The 16,187-nt window shown below is 37.6% G+C and overlaps 1 protein-coding gene across 7 annotated transcripts in view; it reads left to right on the top strand.

Moving 5' to 3' along the window:
- LOC109915608 (inhibitor of nuclear factor kappa-B kinase-interacting protein) overlaps positions 1 to 7,634 on the top strand; it is a 32,846-nt gene extending 25,212 nt beyond the window's left edge. For all 7 annotated transcript variants that reach the window (XM_048610515.1, XM_020515264.2, XM_048610516.1 and 4 more), the window contains one exon: positions 5,839 to 7,634. In XM_048610515.1, coding sequence (XP_048466472.1) covers positions 5,839 to 6,597 — 759 coding nt within the window. In that variant the 3' untranslated portion in view covers positions 6,598 to 7,634. The remainder of the gene's footprint in view (positions 1 to 5,838) is intronic.
- The last annotated feature ends 8,553 nt before the right edge of the window (positions 7,635 to 16,187 follow it).

The following is a 16,187-nucleotide window of genomic DNA, read 5'->3' as shown; positions in this document are numbered from 1 at the left end:
CACACATACACACTCTCTCTCTCTCCTTCTCAGGCACACACTCCCTCTCTCTCTCCGACTCATACACACACACTCCCTCTCTCTCTCCATCACATTCACACACACTCTCTCTGTCTGATACATACACACTCTCTCTCTCCCCCCCCTCTCATACACACACTCTGTCTCACCCTCTCTCACTCTTTCCGTCTCATAAACACACCCTCTCACTTTCTCTCTCTCTCTGTCTCTCTTTCTCTCCCCATCTCATACACACATTCTTCTCTCCCCGTGTCATACACACACATACTCATTCACTCTCTGTCTCTCTCCCCGTCTCTTCCACACACACACTCACTTTGTCTGTCTGTCTCTCTCTCTCTTTCCATCTCATACGTCCACACACACTCTCTCCCCGTGTCATCCACACACACTCTCTCTCCCCCCATCTCATACACACACACTCTCTCTGTCTCATATACACACTCTCTCTCTCTCTCTCCGTCTCATACACACGCACTCTCTCACTCTCTCCGTTTCATGTACGCACACACTCTCTCACTCTCTCTATCTCATATACGCACACACTCTCTCACTCTCTCCGTCTCATACACAAAATCTCTCCCCGTTTCATACACACACACTCTCTCTCTTTCTCTCCGTCTCATACACACTCTCTCTCTCTCCCTGTGTCATATACACACACACTCTCTCTCTCTCTCTTTCCGTCTCATGCAAACGCTGTCTCTCTCTCCATCTCATACACACACTCTATCTCTCTCCCTCAAACGCACCTCTGTTTCTTGCGCTCCCTCACACGTGCACTCTCTCTCTCTCGCTCCTCACACACAATGCTCTCTCTCTCTCCCTCCCTCCCTCACATGCACTCTCTCTCCCTCCCTCACATGCACTCTATCTCTCTCTCTGCCTCCCTCCCTCACACTCACACAACTGTCTCTCTCTCCCTCCCTCACATACACGCACTCTGTCTCTCTCCCTTCCTCACACGAACGCACTCACTTTCTCCGTCCCTCACACGCACGCCCTCTCTCTCTCTCTCCCTCACATGCACTCTCTTTCTCTCCCTCCCTCCCTCACATGCACTCTGTCTCTCTCCCGTTAGCCTAACCATGTTTACAGGGAGTTGCTAGAGAATATAATTTAGGAAGGGTGACTGAATATAGAATTCAGGGAAAGTTATCAAGCCAGTTAGGAGATGGGTGGAGTGCAGGAGACAGTTAGGACAAGGGATGGTTACTGTACATGGTAGGATGTGACAACTGCTGTCATGTTAGAGGATCTGTGTTGGAGCTTCAACTATTGACAGTATTTATTAATGATCTTGATGGGATAGAAAGCCACATTGTCAGCTTTACCACTGGCATGAAGATAGCTAGCAATGTGAATAATGTGGATGGTATCCTAAATTACCAGGCGTTATTCATAATTAATCAAATGTTAAAATCAGGGACAAATGGATTTCAACGTAGGCAATTGTGATGTCATATGACATTGGACCTAAAAAGAATACATTAAAGTACCCTACAAGTGGTGTAAAGCTGGAAGTGCTAGTAGACTTGTGACCTGTATACATATGCGGAGGGGGAATAGCTGAACCCCTCTGCTAATTAAACTAAAACACAAGCCCCAGTCTGTTATGACTGGGGTAAGGGTTCCCCTCTAATAATAACCTCCAAAACACTCAGAGAAGCTCACACTTCCCGTCGTAACCTATTAAAAGAGTGGTTAAAAGAAAAAAATCCCTATTGTCCACTTTACAAGTAAAAAGAAACTATTTATTTAACCCAACAATGAACAAATGAACAGAATTACTAACAAACCAACAATTCCTCCTTATACTACTAACTACTTCCTAACTGGTCTAACTTCTACAGGAATACTGTTCACACAAACACAAGTCCCACTTAATAAACCTAATTAATAGGAGAACAATGAATTATAACTTAATCTCTCCAAGTTTGCACAGAGTATCTTCTGGAATATTTTGTCGTCTCCATTCTCTTCACAAACACCATTCGCTAATTGTGTTGTGAGGAACATTTTATCTCTATAATTTCTTCAATGAGGACTTTGACCTAAAAGCTTTGGGTTTTCTCTGAGACCTGAACAGTGCTAACTCTGACAGGTGGTGGATGACTCTCCTTGCTTTTTCAAATGCCTTCACCTTATATAACCGTAATGACATAATCAAATTCTTATAATATAATTGGTTTCAGGTTGTCAACATCATCAGATTTAAATTTAATTGGCTTTCTGTATCTAGGTGCTTGGTTTAAATTAATTGGCCAAATTCAAACTTGTTGTCTTGGAAAAAAATGCTGCTTGTCTGTTCTGTGTAAAATGTTTCCATTTGGGCACTCTCTGTGCACCTCCATTTATAAACTACCAAGCACGTTCAAAGCACAAGCTCTTAAAGGGACCACAGCACTCTTTACCTCATGATCATTTTTACCAACAAAATCTAACTTCCTGCCTTCCAGTTCATGACTACTCTACCTAACTTTGTAACAACAGAGATAATTAAAATGTTGTGAATATGAATGGAAAATAATCAATAAAGCAAATAGCATGTTGGCCTTTAGAGCTAAAGGTTATGAATATGATGGAGTCAAAGTTATACTGTTACTGTCCAAAGCCATGGGTGAACCGTACTTGGGGTATTATGATTAGTTCTCAGCAAGGATGTGTTGGCTGTGACAGAATTGTGATGTAGATTTATGAAAATGATATCTGGAATCTAAGGGTTAAGTTATGAGGTGGGTTCATGCAAACTAGGGTTGTATTTCCTGGAATTTTGAAGATTAAGGGGTGATCTGATCAACATCTTTAAGGTATTAAGTGTAGCAATTAGTACCCTATTCTGTTGGTTACATATTCGAGGACAAGGGACATCAGCCAAACATTTCAGTCCTTTCAGAAGTGACATTTTAAAATATTGCTACACACAGAAGGTAGGCATTTAGAACTCTTATACAACAGGCAATTGATGGCAGATCAATCATTAACTTTAAATTTGAGATTGGTCGCCAAAAATCTAACAAAGGAAGGGATATGAGGCAGAAGTGGGTATGTGGACGAAAGTCACAGATCAGCTATGAATCTGCCAGTCAATGCTAATATCGGCTTAAGGGTCTGGGTGCCTATGCCTGTTCTTACGCCACTTTTCGTTTCTGGCTTAGCCCTTCAGCACAATTTTCAACTGCTGTCTGATGCAAACACAACAGAAGTGTAACAAAATTGAAAATACTAAGAGGGTCTATGGGAAGTGGTCTCTGTTCATTTCCAAAGAAGGATTGTGTTGGACTCAAAACATTAACTCTAATTTTTCTCTCCACAGATGTTGTCAGAGACCTGTTGAGATTCTCCAGCACTTTGTTTTCATGTTGACAAAAATAGTTTTACATGTAAATTACAGTCTGGATCAAAACGTTCATTAGCAAGCCAAGAATTTGCAGATGTTTTGACTGACCAAAATTATTTGTAATGTGGGGTTTATTGACATTCTGTAACCTAAGGACACTGTGATCCAAAACAAACTCCATTGTGACATAAATTTACCTAACCTATAGTTGAGGATAACACTGGATTGTTTAGAATTTTAGACACACTTGATCTCATGGACAGGATTGTATAACTTTGTACTGAGATGTTAAATAACAGAAATTATTTGATTTGGTAATTCAGTATGAATGATGGCACATCGTGTAAGTAGAACTCACAAAGGCAGCTGTAGAGTAAAACATTTTGATAACTAATTATTTGGCAGCAGTAAATTGTAATTTATGTGTATTAACTTGACTCAGTTAGCATTCTCATCTTGAAGAATCAGAATTTAGAGTTTTAAGAGGATTATGTAAGATTTTTTTTAAAAATTCTCCGTACTAGGCCAGCATTTATTTACCATCCCAAATTGCCCAGAAGGCAGTTAAGAAGCAACCATTCTGCTTTGAGTCTGGAGTCACATGCCAGCAAGACCAGATAAGGATGGCAGATACAGGTCACTTAATTTGACCTTGCTACATTGCCGCTTATGATACACACAAGACTCCTCCCATTTTTCCTCATTTAAATCCATCCTTATAATCACCTCCCTCATAAGCTTGTCTGAATTTACCTTAAATGTTTCATTACTATTTATTTTAAACACTCACTGTATTAGCGATTTCCACATTCTTAGCATTGTTTTAAGTAAATAAATTTATTCTGAATTGCTATTTGATTTCTTAGCAACTATTTATATTATTTTGATAGCTTCCAGTTATGCTTTCGCCTATGAGATGAAGCATTCTCTTTATCCATCCTATAAACATCTTTCATCATTTTAAATAATTGTTAGATAATTATTTAGCCACTTTTTTACAAGAGAAAAAATAGTCAGTACTTTCCTATCATGTATACGTATGTATTTCTGGCATCATCATTGTAAATTTTCTCCGAACCTTCTCCAATCTTCAAACTACTTTTTGTAGCATGGTGCCAAGAACTTCAAGTGTGATCTAACCAAGCCTCGATTCAGATTTCGCATAACTTCTCTACTTTTCAATTCTATACCTTAAGAATTAATTGTATGTTTGGTTCAATTTTTTTTATGGCCTTTATTAGTGTATTTGTACTCAGAGATCCTTTTTTTTCTGTACTCCACTGAGAATTGCACCATCTCAGTGAGAAGTAACCGCCTGATTCCTTCTACCGAAATGTATTATCTCTCGCCTATCTGTGTTGAGCTTCATTTGCCAATTATCTGTCCATTCTGCAAGCTCATTAATACGTTCCTGTAATTTGTTACAGTCCTCATCGGTATTGACTCTCCTCCCTAATTTGATGTTATCCACGAATTCAGTAATGTTACTTTTGATTCCCAAGTCTGCACTGTTGATGTTAATTATGAAAAACAGTGCTCCCATTATTCTCCCTTTTGGAACACTATTTCCAACTTAAGGCAGTCTGAATAATTGCCTTTTACTCTAACCCTCTGCTTTCTAACCTGAGAGGAACTCGCAATCCATTTCATTATTTGTCTCTTGACTCTATGTTTTCTGATCTTAATCATTAATATATTATGAAGCACCTCACCAAAAGTGTTTTGAAAATCTAGATAAATTGCGTTCACTGCACTACCATTGTCCCCTCCCTTAACACCTCTGAAAACTTAATTGAATACTTGTCAGACAATCTAGATGCATATACTTTTCGCGTCAGTGTTTTATTTCCATTCTCATCACAAGCTACAACAATGGTGATTACTTATTTCTCCTATATTTACACCCAGTCAAGTGGTCATTCAGTAAGCCCTCAATTAACATATAACTATCATCTTTTCCTTAGTTTCAACTGGTCTCGGGCTTCCCTGCCTGACCTGACTAGATGATAACAACAAGTTCTGCACCTCTCTTTAAATATAGGAATTGCATTAATTGAAGGCATAATGTAGACTGCAGTACAGTAAAGGTGCTGCATTGTGCTTCAGGTGAAATAACATGTATGTATCCAATGTACTTTTGATTAAGATGTTTCTTAAACATTTCAAAGCAGCATTTGAAGAAGAGCAAGATGTTCTCTCCACCAATATTTCTCCAACAACCAACACAGAACAAGGACAGATTAATGGTCATTTATTTCATTACTGTTAATGGGAACCTGGTTACAAAACTGATGCTGTACTTGCTGAAGTTAGTATATTTCAAGTTAATCAATTGGCTTATGAACACATTTTGACGTTATTGAGAAAGACGAAAAGGTTAAAGAACAGTTAAAGTTAAAGAACAAACATGCAAATAAATTTGTAATATTAATTTTATGATATCATCACTGACACAGTTTGTTTCTCTGTTTATGCAGTGTGAAAGTGCACACGAAATTATGAGCAAACTTAAAGATCATTCACTGCTGAAGCAAGTAGAATACCTGCAAACAGAAATCATGAAAATGAAGATATGGTCATCCAGTATCACAGAAAAAAGAAATAAGTTGGATGAAAAATTAGTTTCTCTTTCTGATACCATTGACAGGATAGACAAGAATACAGTTCAAATATCTAGCAATGTCACCACAAAACTTTCTGGTGTCAGAACTGACATTCGGCGGATATCTGGTCTGGATTCAGATATTAGCTTGCTGAAAGATTCTTTGCGTGAGCTGGAAAACAAGGTGAATAACGTGGAGAAAACTGCTGTTCACAACATCGGGAACTTAATTGCAACCAGTGTTGAAAGAGTCACCCAAGTTAAGAATTTGGTATCTGGAAATACAGACAAAATTGGATTACTACAGAAGAAATTGACTGAATTGAAGGCTGAAGATAATAAACTTTCAGACAGACTTTTGAGTTTGGAAAACAGTCGAGCTAAACTTATTAAAGCAGTTATGTTTGCCAATGACCTTAAACCTAAAGTTTACAATGTTAGAAAGAGTTTCTCTCTCTTGGAGCCACAAGTAAATGATCTAATTGAAAGGATTGGACGAATTTCTTCTGATCTACTGAAAAGAAATGAGGATATTGCCAATTTAAGGAAAGAACTAGCTAATTGTACTGCAATTGTAAATGACAGTCAGAGTGCAAAAGATCGTCTGAGTCAGATCACTACAGTGGGTCAGTGATCGTAGATTTTTCATGCAGCAAGATAAGAAGTTGGAGATGTTAAGTGTAATTATCTAAAGTTGTCAATCTGATTTGCATTCTTACCAAAATTCTTTGTTTTTATATTATGAGGATATAGGGTTGTGTGGCATTACAGTAGGCATGATGTTACGATATTTATTTGCCTTCTCATTTTATGAAAAATTTTCAGAAACAGGAAAGGCAAACAAGTGACATTTCCTCAGACTGCAGCGGAGGCTTGGACTGCAATATATTTTCAGAATAAGTTATGCTTTTTAAAATGTTTTACATACATATATTCTGTTGTTTACATTGCAGTATCATTGAGTCAGTAATGACTGGCTTATAGAATTTCAACAGATACGATGAGAAGTTAGTTTTAAGAGTATTTCTGAAGTATAACATCAGGGTAAGTCCTAATCCTGAAGCTGAATCATTAGATCCTAGCACAACATTAAACATATTCATCTGAAATTCCTCTTCTTGTTTTCAAACAAAAATGTGCTCACATCTCCACAAAAACTGCTGAGAGAAATTTCAGACATGTTCAGTGTATACTTCTACTGTATAATATAATTTATTTGCTTATGTTTTTGCTGATAGTGAAATATGATCTTTTTGAGGTATTTTCTCTGTCTTACTGGGAATGTTTAGCATCATTCATCATTCAAGTTGGGTGACCAGTGGGACTGGCAGTCCTGAAGCACGATCAAGATTGATATAGTCTTCAGCTTACTTTTGAGATGGAGTGCCTGATATAATTGAATATCTCTCAAAATAATATGATTGAGATTGGAAACTCATGTGAAGGTCTGTTGATGAAAAAAATTATCTATTTCTCCACTCTGGAATGTATTGTCCTGTAGTATCAAATTTTAAGACTTTGCAAATGGTGGCAGGGAAATGATTTGTACAATGACACACTTGATATGTATGAACTGTTGTCATTCATTAGATACTCGTAGTGTATTAACTTGCTATCTTTAGCACCTAAACATTATATTTATTAAAGTATTACATTTTAAATTACCTTAAATTGACTCATATTATTAAAATTACTTATAATTATCCAGTCACTGAACGGTAATATAATTCATTGTACGTGAAATTCTTTCAGATAGCATTGGCATGTGATAAAGTCCATGAAAAATAGGGAAAAGTGATGGATTGTGCTCAAGCTTGCTGCCCCATTCAATAAGACTATTGATGATATTCTACATCAGCTACTTTCCCACCATATTCGAGGTCCAGTAACTCACTAAGTGTCCAAGATCTAGCACTCTCATCTTTGAGTATATTTGTACATTCTCAGCCCTCTGATGTGGCATATTCTAAAGATTCACCATTTACTGGCTGAGTGAAAAAGTTTCTCATCATTTCAATCCTAAATGGCTAACCCCTTTTCATGAGACTATGGACGGGATTTAATGCAGTCCATCACAACTGGAAACATGGTGGCTGAGTCCACTCAATCATGGAAGGAGTCGCACATCAGTGCGCTGCCAATCTACTGCAGTTGAAAACAAAGCAGGTGACCATGAAACTAAACAGGATTTCTGCGTCTCCAGTTTTCCTGGGTTTTTCCGTTATATTTGACCTTGCCCTAACTTTTGAGGGCTAGATGTTTGTGAAAAGCCAAAATAGAGATGCTAGTAGCCATACTGTATGTGGGTTTCAAGACCAATGGAAAATTCTTCAGTGAGGTGTCTGATAAGTGTGTAAACCCAGTGCCATTTCTTCAGGGTGTTCAAGCTGCTGTGATATCTGTACCTGGAATTTCTGTCAAATTTAGAGTGGAAGAACGTGAATAGGAATTTCAAATTTAAACAGTAAAGACCCCAGGCTGGACTTTGGCTCCTGTGGGAAATGGTTTAAGTTGGGAAATTTCCTGAATTATCTGACCTCTTAGTAAAACGGGCCACTCTAAGGCTGTTTGGAGCCATAACTGGCAAAAGGGAGGTATTTTGTAGTTTTTGGAGGTCAGTTATCTCAGCTCCAGGATATCACAGCTCTGCAGGAGTTCCTGAGGACAGATATTTTTAATCAACTGTTCAGACATGTTATGACACAATCCTGAAGCAGGTGGAACTTGAACTTGGGTCTTCTTCCTCAGAGGTAGGGTCTGCACTGCACCACAAGACTCTTAGTCCTTCAGGGCCAACCATCTTGAGGTGCAACATCAGTACTGTTCCCTCCATCATAAGGTCAGAATTGGGGGTGTTTGCAGATGATGTACAACTTTCAGGATCATTTGCAACTCAGATACTGAAACAGTTCCTAAATACAGACAAGACCTGGAGAATATCTAGATTTGGGCCAAGCAATAACTATCACCAAGAAGAGAGAGTCTAGCCATATCCCCTTTAACATTTGATGACGTTACAATCACTGAATCCGCCACTCTCAACATCCTGGGGTTACCATTGACCAAAAACCCAACTGGACTTACCCATATGAATGCAGTGACTACAATCTTGCAGTGAGTGACTTGCCTATCCACTGTCTACAAGGCACACATACTCCCCACTAGCCTGGATGACTGCAGCTGTGACAAAACTCAAGAAGTTTGATGCCATCCGGGACAAAGTAGCCTGCTTGATTCACTCCCTCTAATACTTGTGCTCAGTAGCATCTATAAGGTGCACTGCAGAAATTCACCAATTCTCCTTAGGCAACATTTTCCAAATCCATGGTCACAGTCATCTAGAAAGTCAAGAGCAGCAGATACAGGGAACACTGCCACCTGCAATTTCCCGTCCAAGCCACTCAGCGTTCTGAATAGGGGAAAAGGAATTTCACGAGAGGGATACAGAGAGTTATTGACAGGTTAAGCAAGTGGGCAAAAGTTTGGCAAATGGGGTATAATGTGGGAAAATGTGATGTTATTCACTTTAAAATGGAGAACAAAAAAAACAGGCTATTATTCAAAAGAAAAAATGTAGAAGGCTGCAACACAATGGTACTTGGGGGTACTTGTGCACAAAACACACAAAGTTACCATACAGGTGAAGCAGGTAATCAGGAAGGGTATTTCAAGAAGTTTGGAATGTAAGAGTAAAAAGGTCTTACCGCAACTAAAGGTGCTGGTGAGACCAAATCTGGAATACTGTGAGCAGTTTTGGTCCCCTTAATTAACGAAAGACATATTTTAATGGTGACAGTTCAGAGAAGGTTCACTAGGATGATCCCTGATATGGAGGAATTATCTTGTGAGCAAAGATTAAACAGTTTGGGACTCTACTCACTGGAGTTTAGAAGAATGAGAAGTAATTTTATTGCAACATACAGGATTCTTAAGGGTATTGACAGGGTAAATGCTGAGAGGATGTTTCTCTTCATGAGAGAGTCTAGAGGGTACATTCTCACAATAACGGGGTGCCAGTTTAAGACAGATGAGGATTTTGTTTTCTCTCAGAGGCTTCAGCGTCTTTGGAACTCCTTGCCACTGAGATATGTGGGGCAGAATCCTTGTGTATATTTAAGGCTAAGATAGACACTTGAACAGTAGGAGAATCAAGGGTTAAAGGGAAAGTTCAGGAAAAGGCACGTGAGGAATGTAGGATCAGCCATGACCCTATTGAATGGTGGACCAGGCTGAAGGAGCCGAACAGCCTACTCCTGTTCCTATTTCTTTTGGACTTGGAAATATATTGCAATTCCTTCACTATTGCTGAGTCAAAATCCTGGAAATTTTAAAAAAGTCTTTCGCAATATAATACAGCTCTCCCTCATACGCACTTGACAGTAAAACAGCTCATGTTCCCTGGACCTGAAACATTAACGCTGCTTTCTCTCCACAGATGTTGCCACTTGGTAATTTTCTCCAGCAATTTCTGTTTCACAAACAATGTTGCTTGGCACAAGTCATTAATGATCTGTAATAGGGGCTATTAATCTTTAAATATCATTGACTAACTTAGAAGATCTTTACTTGAGTTTTGGAGGAAACAGTTAAAATGGCCACAAAGTCACTTGATCTGTAAGTAGCCAAGCTCAACAGGAATTTACAAAGAAGTATCTAAGTAATGTGATTGAAACTGTCCACCATCCTGGAAAATGCTACACAAAATAATGACCAATGTATTAGCATGTATAGCTGTCAGCCATGCAAATGTCCCTGGGAGTGAGATAATTGACTGTTGCCAGAACTAAAGACCATCCTCTGAAACTTGTTATGCAAAGAGAAGGATTGAAATCTCATTACCCACATCAAAGGATACCTGGTGAAGTCTGACAACAGATCATTGAAATTGTATTGTTCCCATTGTTGGCCAGCAGCCAGTATTCAAACATCAATATAACCCACTCCTGTGAGAAGCCATTATTATAACCTGTAGTTTTGGTACAGACAATAGTAACATTCAGAAGAAGGACTCCTTATAGAATCTAACCTGCAATTCACAAGCTGGAATACATCACAGAGACAGAGAATTTAAATTGAAAGTAACTTCATGTGCCATGACACCCACTCAGGGAAAAGGACTGGTCGCAGATTTTTTAAAAAGCTATCTAAAGAACAAGCATCTGCCATCAGTTAGGATCCCAAGTGATGTTACAACTTGACAAGTCACATCCTTAAAATGAAATCTTGTTGAGATTTCATATTTTTTAAAAATTCAATTTGGGGTCTTTCATTGAACCATAAAGTTACAAGGCTACATATTTTGTTTTAGACATAAAACAAGTTTAATATACAAAGGAAATAAAATAAAAGAAAAGAAACCATGCTTTCTGCATAGATTAGTTTAAAAGATTTCAAATATTTCACGAAACAAAATCTCACCTACACCCAAGCATCATCGTAGAGTCATATGACATAGAAATAGACCCTTTAGTCCAACTCGTCCGTGCCAACCAGGTTTCCCAAACTTAACTGATCCCATTTGCCTGCATTTGGCCCACATCTCCCTAAACCTTTCCTGTTCATGTACCTGTCCAAATGTGTTTTAAATGTTGTAATTGTACCCGCCTCCCCCACTTCCTCTGGCAGCTCACTCCATACACGCTCCAACCTCTAAGTGAAAAGATGCCTCTCAGATCCCATTTAAATCTTTCTCCTCTCACCTTAAACCTATGCCCTTTAGCTTTGGACTCCCCTACCTTTGGAAAAAGACCTTGGCTATACACCTTATCTATGCCCCTCATGATTTTATAGAACTCAAAAGGTCACCCCACAGCCTCCGACATTCTAGGGAAACAAGTCTCAGCCTATCTGGCCTTTCCTTATAACTTACTTTACAATTAATCAAAATTGTATAGAAATCTTCCTTCCCTATTAAATCTGTAGGTTAACCGAACAGCTTCTTTACTGTTTTAGTCCTGTGAGCTGCAAAGCTTTTTTCTTTGACTTGCACAACTGAAGTCTTTTAGACTTTTTCTGCTTTGAATAACCAGTACAGATCTCGTCATGCCTCACTGGAGAAGTGTGCTGGAATTCAAGCCCAACTATTCCCGGATACATCACTGAAGTTAAAAATTTTATTAAAGTACAGAAAGTCCTTTATTTACTTGTTGTATAGACCCAAATAACAGAAAATATTAGCCAGGTTTCTATAGCTAAGAAGAACTAGTCTTCATTACAAATAAACAGATTGTAACCACAGGTAAACAACAATGAATTGGTGCCACATAACTCTATGAGTTAAAACTCTAACTGTTAAAAACCCTTAACACACCCAAACCAACAAAAATGGTATTGTGGGTGGAGGGGAGAAAAGTACTGTTGAAAACAACGAAACAGCACCAATGTTCAGGATTCAGTGGAGTGTTCATTTATTTCTCATGTCCTTCAGTTCTCTGATCTTTTCCTTCAGATTCTTTCACTCCTACACAGTGGGTGCAAAGCAACTGTATCACAAATTACATAGTCTTTGACTTACTTGTTAAAAGCAAAATGTTGCAAAAACTGGTGGGAGAAATTAAACTGACTTTCTTTCAGGCATTATGTATTTTACTGCAGAGTGAAACACATACTCACAGACCATCTGCCCTTTCAGCAGTCCAAAGGCTCCTGTTAGTATTGTTCACACTCACAAGCTGTTACCTTCTCCAGGAGCCAATCAGATGGTTGTTGTCAGGCCTTTGGCATCTACAACAGGTAACAACTCCACAACCAATCAGCAACTAGTTGCTGGCTGAATTTCACTTTGTATACATCCCTGGTGCTGGCCCATGCAACCTGATTAAACATAGCAACAATGTAAACATGACTTATAATGATTTTCAGCTACTTGCTTTTTAAAACTACAGCAATTCCTTTCATAATTCCTTGTTTTAAAACAACTGTTTTGCCTTTCACTCCACAATCAAAAATACAGAAAAGTAAAAAGATATGGTATTTACAATTTTAAGCAACTACCCCTGGTCTGGCAGTTTTCACAAACTCTAAGGAAGTTAACGAAATGTTAACTCTGATTTTTTCTTCACAGATGCTGCCAGACCTGCTGAGCTTTTCCAGCAACTTCTGTTTTTGTTCACAAACTCAAACCCTTACACTGAGATGACTTGTTCCTTTAACTGATCTGAACAAACTTATTTTTCTGGGAGAAACTATTCTTCCATCTGCCTTCAGTCAGACCCCCTTCAAACTGAGTTCAGAAGCTTTTAACTAAAATATGTTTCAAAACAGCTTGTTCATTCTATCTTCTGCAAAGTCGATAGCTTATTTTTTCTCTTTCCTCTTGTTCAGAAACCTCACAATACAAACAAACTTCCATCAATCATCCAGGAGACTTTGACACATACCAGTTTAAAATCATGATTCTGAAAATGCTGACGTTGTTAATTATTAAAGTCCTCCCCACCAAAAAAAAACTGGACCTCTATCTATGTGCCACAAGTTTGAAATCCAAACTTTACAAAGATTAATATATGTAAATCACATATTTTGCATCACATCTCCCTAAAGAAGAATGAAAATGAGTTATTTTTATTATCCATCAAAAATTCTTTGTTAACACATTTCTTTATCACATTAACATATATCGCATTAACAATTGCAATATATTGACATCAATGAATTTCATAACAATCATATTTTACATAAGTCCATTAGCATCATAGTATTCTGTTTCCATCATGCATGCTTTCAATAAATCATCTGTTATAGCATTTTTTTCCAGGCACGTGATTGACTTTTAGCTTATACAGGAAGAGGATTAGGCTCCACTGAAACAACTGTAAGTTTGTGTCATGAAATTTCTCCAAAAATAACCAAAGAATTGTCGTCTGTATAAATAAGTTTCTTCCACATTATTGATAATGTACATTTCTAGATGATGTAGACCAAGCACAATATCACGATTTCTCCTCCTCTCTTGAATATTTCTGTTGCCATGTGATCAGCTTTTCAAAAAAATAACAATTGGGCATTTGATTCTTCTGTAATCATCTTGAAGTAAATTGCTATGGCACCAACATGAATGGCTTCTCATAATTTAGCATTTCTAAAATAGTGTGGTTATCAGCACAGCTTTCAAGTTGTCAAAGAAAAGTCTGATACCTATATAACACTCATTTGGAATCCAAACTCTAAAATAATAATATTATTGCATTTAAACCATACACATTACATCACATAACACCATCAGAATTTCAAGATTAACATTTGAAAATTTAATTCCTTTGCTAAAGAATGGTATTTTTTTTCTTGTGTGCATATCATTGAATTTGGGATGTGCTTTTTCCTTTTGAATAAGTTTTTATACTTTACTTGAGTGAGTATGCAATAAACTAGTTCCTTGACCTTGATTAACTCAAAGAGATTAGTCTAGCTTGTTCTTCATAGCTTCAATACATGTTCAAGTGGCATTTTGAATTATAGGGAAGAAAAAAATCTCTTTAAACATTCAAAACTCTGAATTACTAACCTCAGGAATGACAAGAAGAATTTCTTCATCTCTCAAGACTTGGCTATAATAATGCCTATTCCATAAAGATTAACTTGTTGGAATTCATTTTAGTTCTGCTGAACAGTGTGAAGTGACCCCTCTTTGAAAGATTTTACTGAAAAGGAGTCTGCTATAAAACAACAATACAAAGAAATATGTTCTACATTGAAAGTGTTTCTTAGACCTTAAATTGTAAATTGTCACCAGGGACAAAGAGAAAATTTTTCACAAATTTATTTCAAAAATGTTGAGAAAAGTACAGTCAGTGTATCTGTAATTCAAAATTCAAGGAAAACTCGAGAAGTATAGAAATTCCTTCCTTTGACTGAACCCATCTTCCTCCCTATATTTGTACTATCGTTCATCTCCACATCTGTAACAGATATTAAGAAGGTATTTGGAATGATTGTGCTGAGGACTGTGGTTACTGCTGGGAAGAACAGAAGCTGTTCCAGCAGTATTATTTTAGGGACTTGGTATGTTGTGTCATCAAAGGAAAGAGCAATAGCCAAAGAAAATGAAACCCAGATAAAGACGAAGAAAAAATATCAGACTTCTTTTGCTACCACAATCTCAAAAACATCTGATCCTCATGAGCATTAGATGGAAGCACCCATTTTTTATATATGAAAACTACTTTGCAAGAGTGAAGAAACCATATAAAATATGGAACCTTAGAATGGTTGCAGCACAGAAGGAGTCCATTTGGCTAGTTATGTCTGTGCTGCCTCTCCAAAGGAGTAATTCAGCTCGTGCCACTTCACTGCCTTATCCCTGTATATTCTTCCTTTTCAGATAATATTCCAGCACTTTCTTGAATGTCTTGATTGGCATGTCTCCTTAAGGCAGTGCATTCCATACTTAGTATAAATCATTGCTGTAGTTATTGAAGGGCCCACTTGTTTTTCTTACTGACCTTCATTCCAGTCGTTACCTCTTGTGTTTTTCCAGCATCGCATTTGTCAAAATCCATCAATTACTGCTGAGTGGAATATCATTCTTCTTTTCCAAAATATTTAAATAAAAATACTTGATGATTTTGAATGTTTTCATTCACCCCAGTGAATGTGATTACATTATTTGTCAGTGGGACATTGTAACAGACATCAAACTTTATTTCCTGTTTAACTTTCTGATTGACTTCGGTATCTTCATCTGATAATAACATAATCATAAATAAACCTTTTGGGTTTAACAAGCTGCATAACTTGGCTTCTTATCTATCCACTTAAGCAACAAAATTTGTATTTCTAGGGTGCCGCTTAGTTCAATTAGGAGATGGTGAACTGGTTTTTTAGACTAATAACAATAGTATAGTTTTGATTCCCCATTCAGATGAGGTATACTTTTAATCTGCATCCTTACTTGACTGTGGGAGGCAAGGATACATAACCACTGATAAAGGAGCCATCAGGAAAACAGCTCAGGATGAAGCCAATGATCTGCCTTCAGGCAGTGCACACTACCATATCAACTTGCTCAACAATAAATAACTCATAAACCAATTACATTATAGTTAGATATTTTTGTGCCAGCTGTAATAAGAAACTGGCTAGAATTAAACTACTTAGGAGATACCTGTGTGAAGTTTCAGATTGTGTTGGGCAGGACATCTATAAGATGGCTGAAGGTAAATGCCCCCAAAAGATGGCAGAATTATGTAAGGAAAATCCTGAAAGGATGATTGGAAGGAAGCTACA

The sequence above is a fragment of the Rhincodon typus genome, chromosome 22 (assembly GCF_021869965.1).
Source record: "Rhincodon typus isolate 14 chromosome 22, sRhiTyp1.1, whole genome shotgun sequence".
Lineage (NCBI taxonomy): Eukaryota > Metazoa > Chordata > Chondrichthyes > Orectolobiformes > Rhincodontidae > Rhincodon > Rhincodon typus.
The sequence above is the reverse complement of the archived record's forward strand: the minus strand, read 5'-3'. Positions and strand labels throughout refer to the sequence as shown.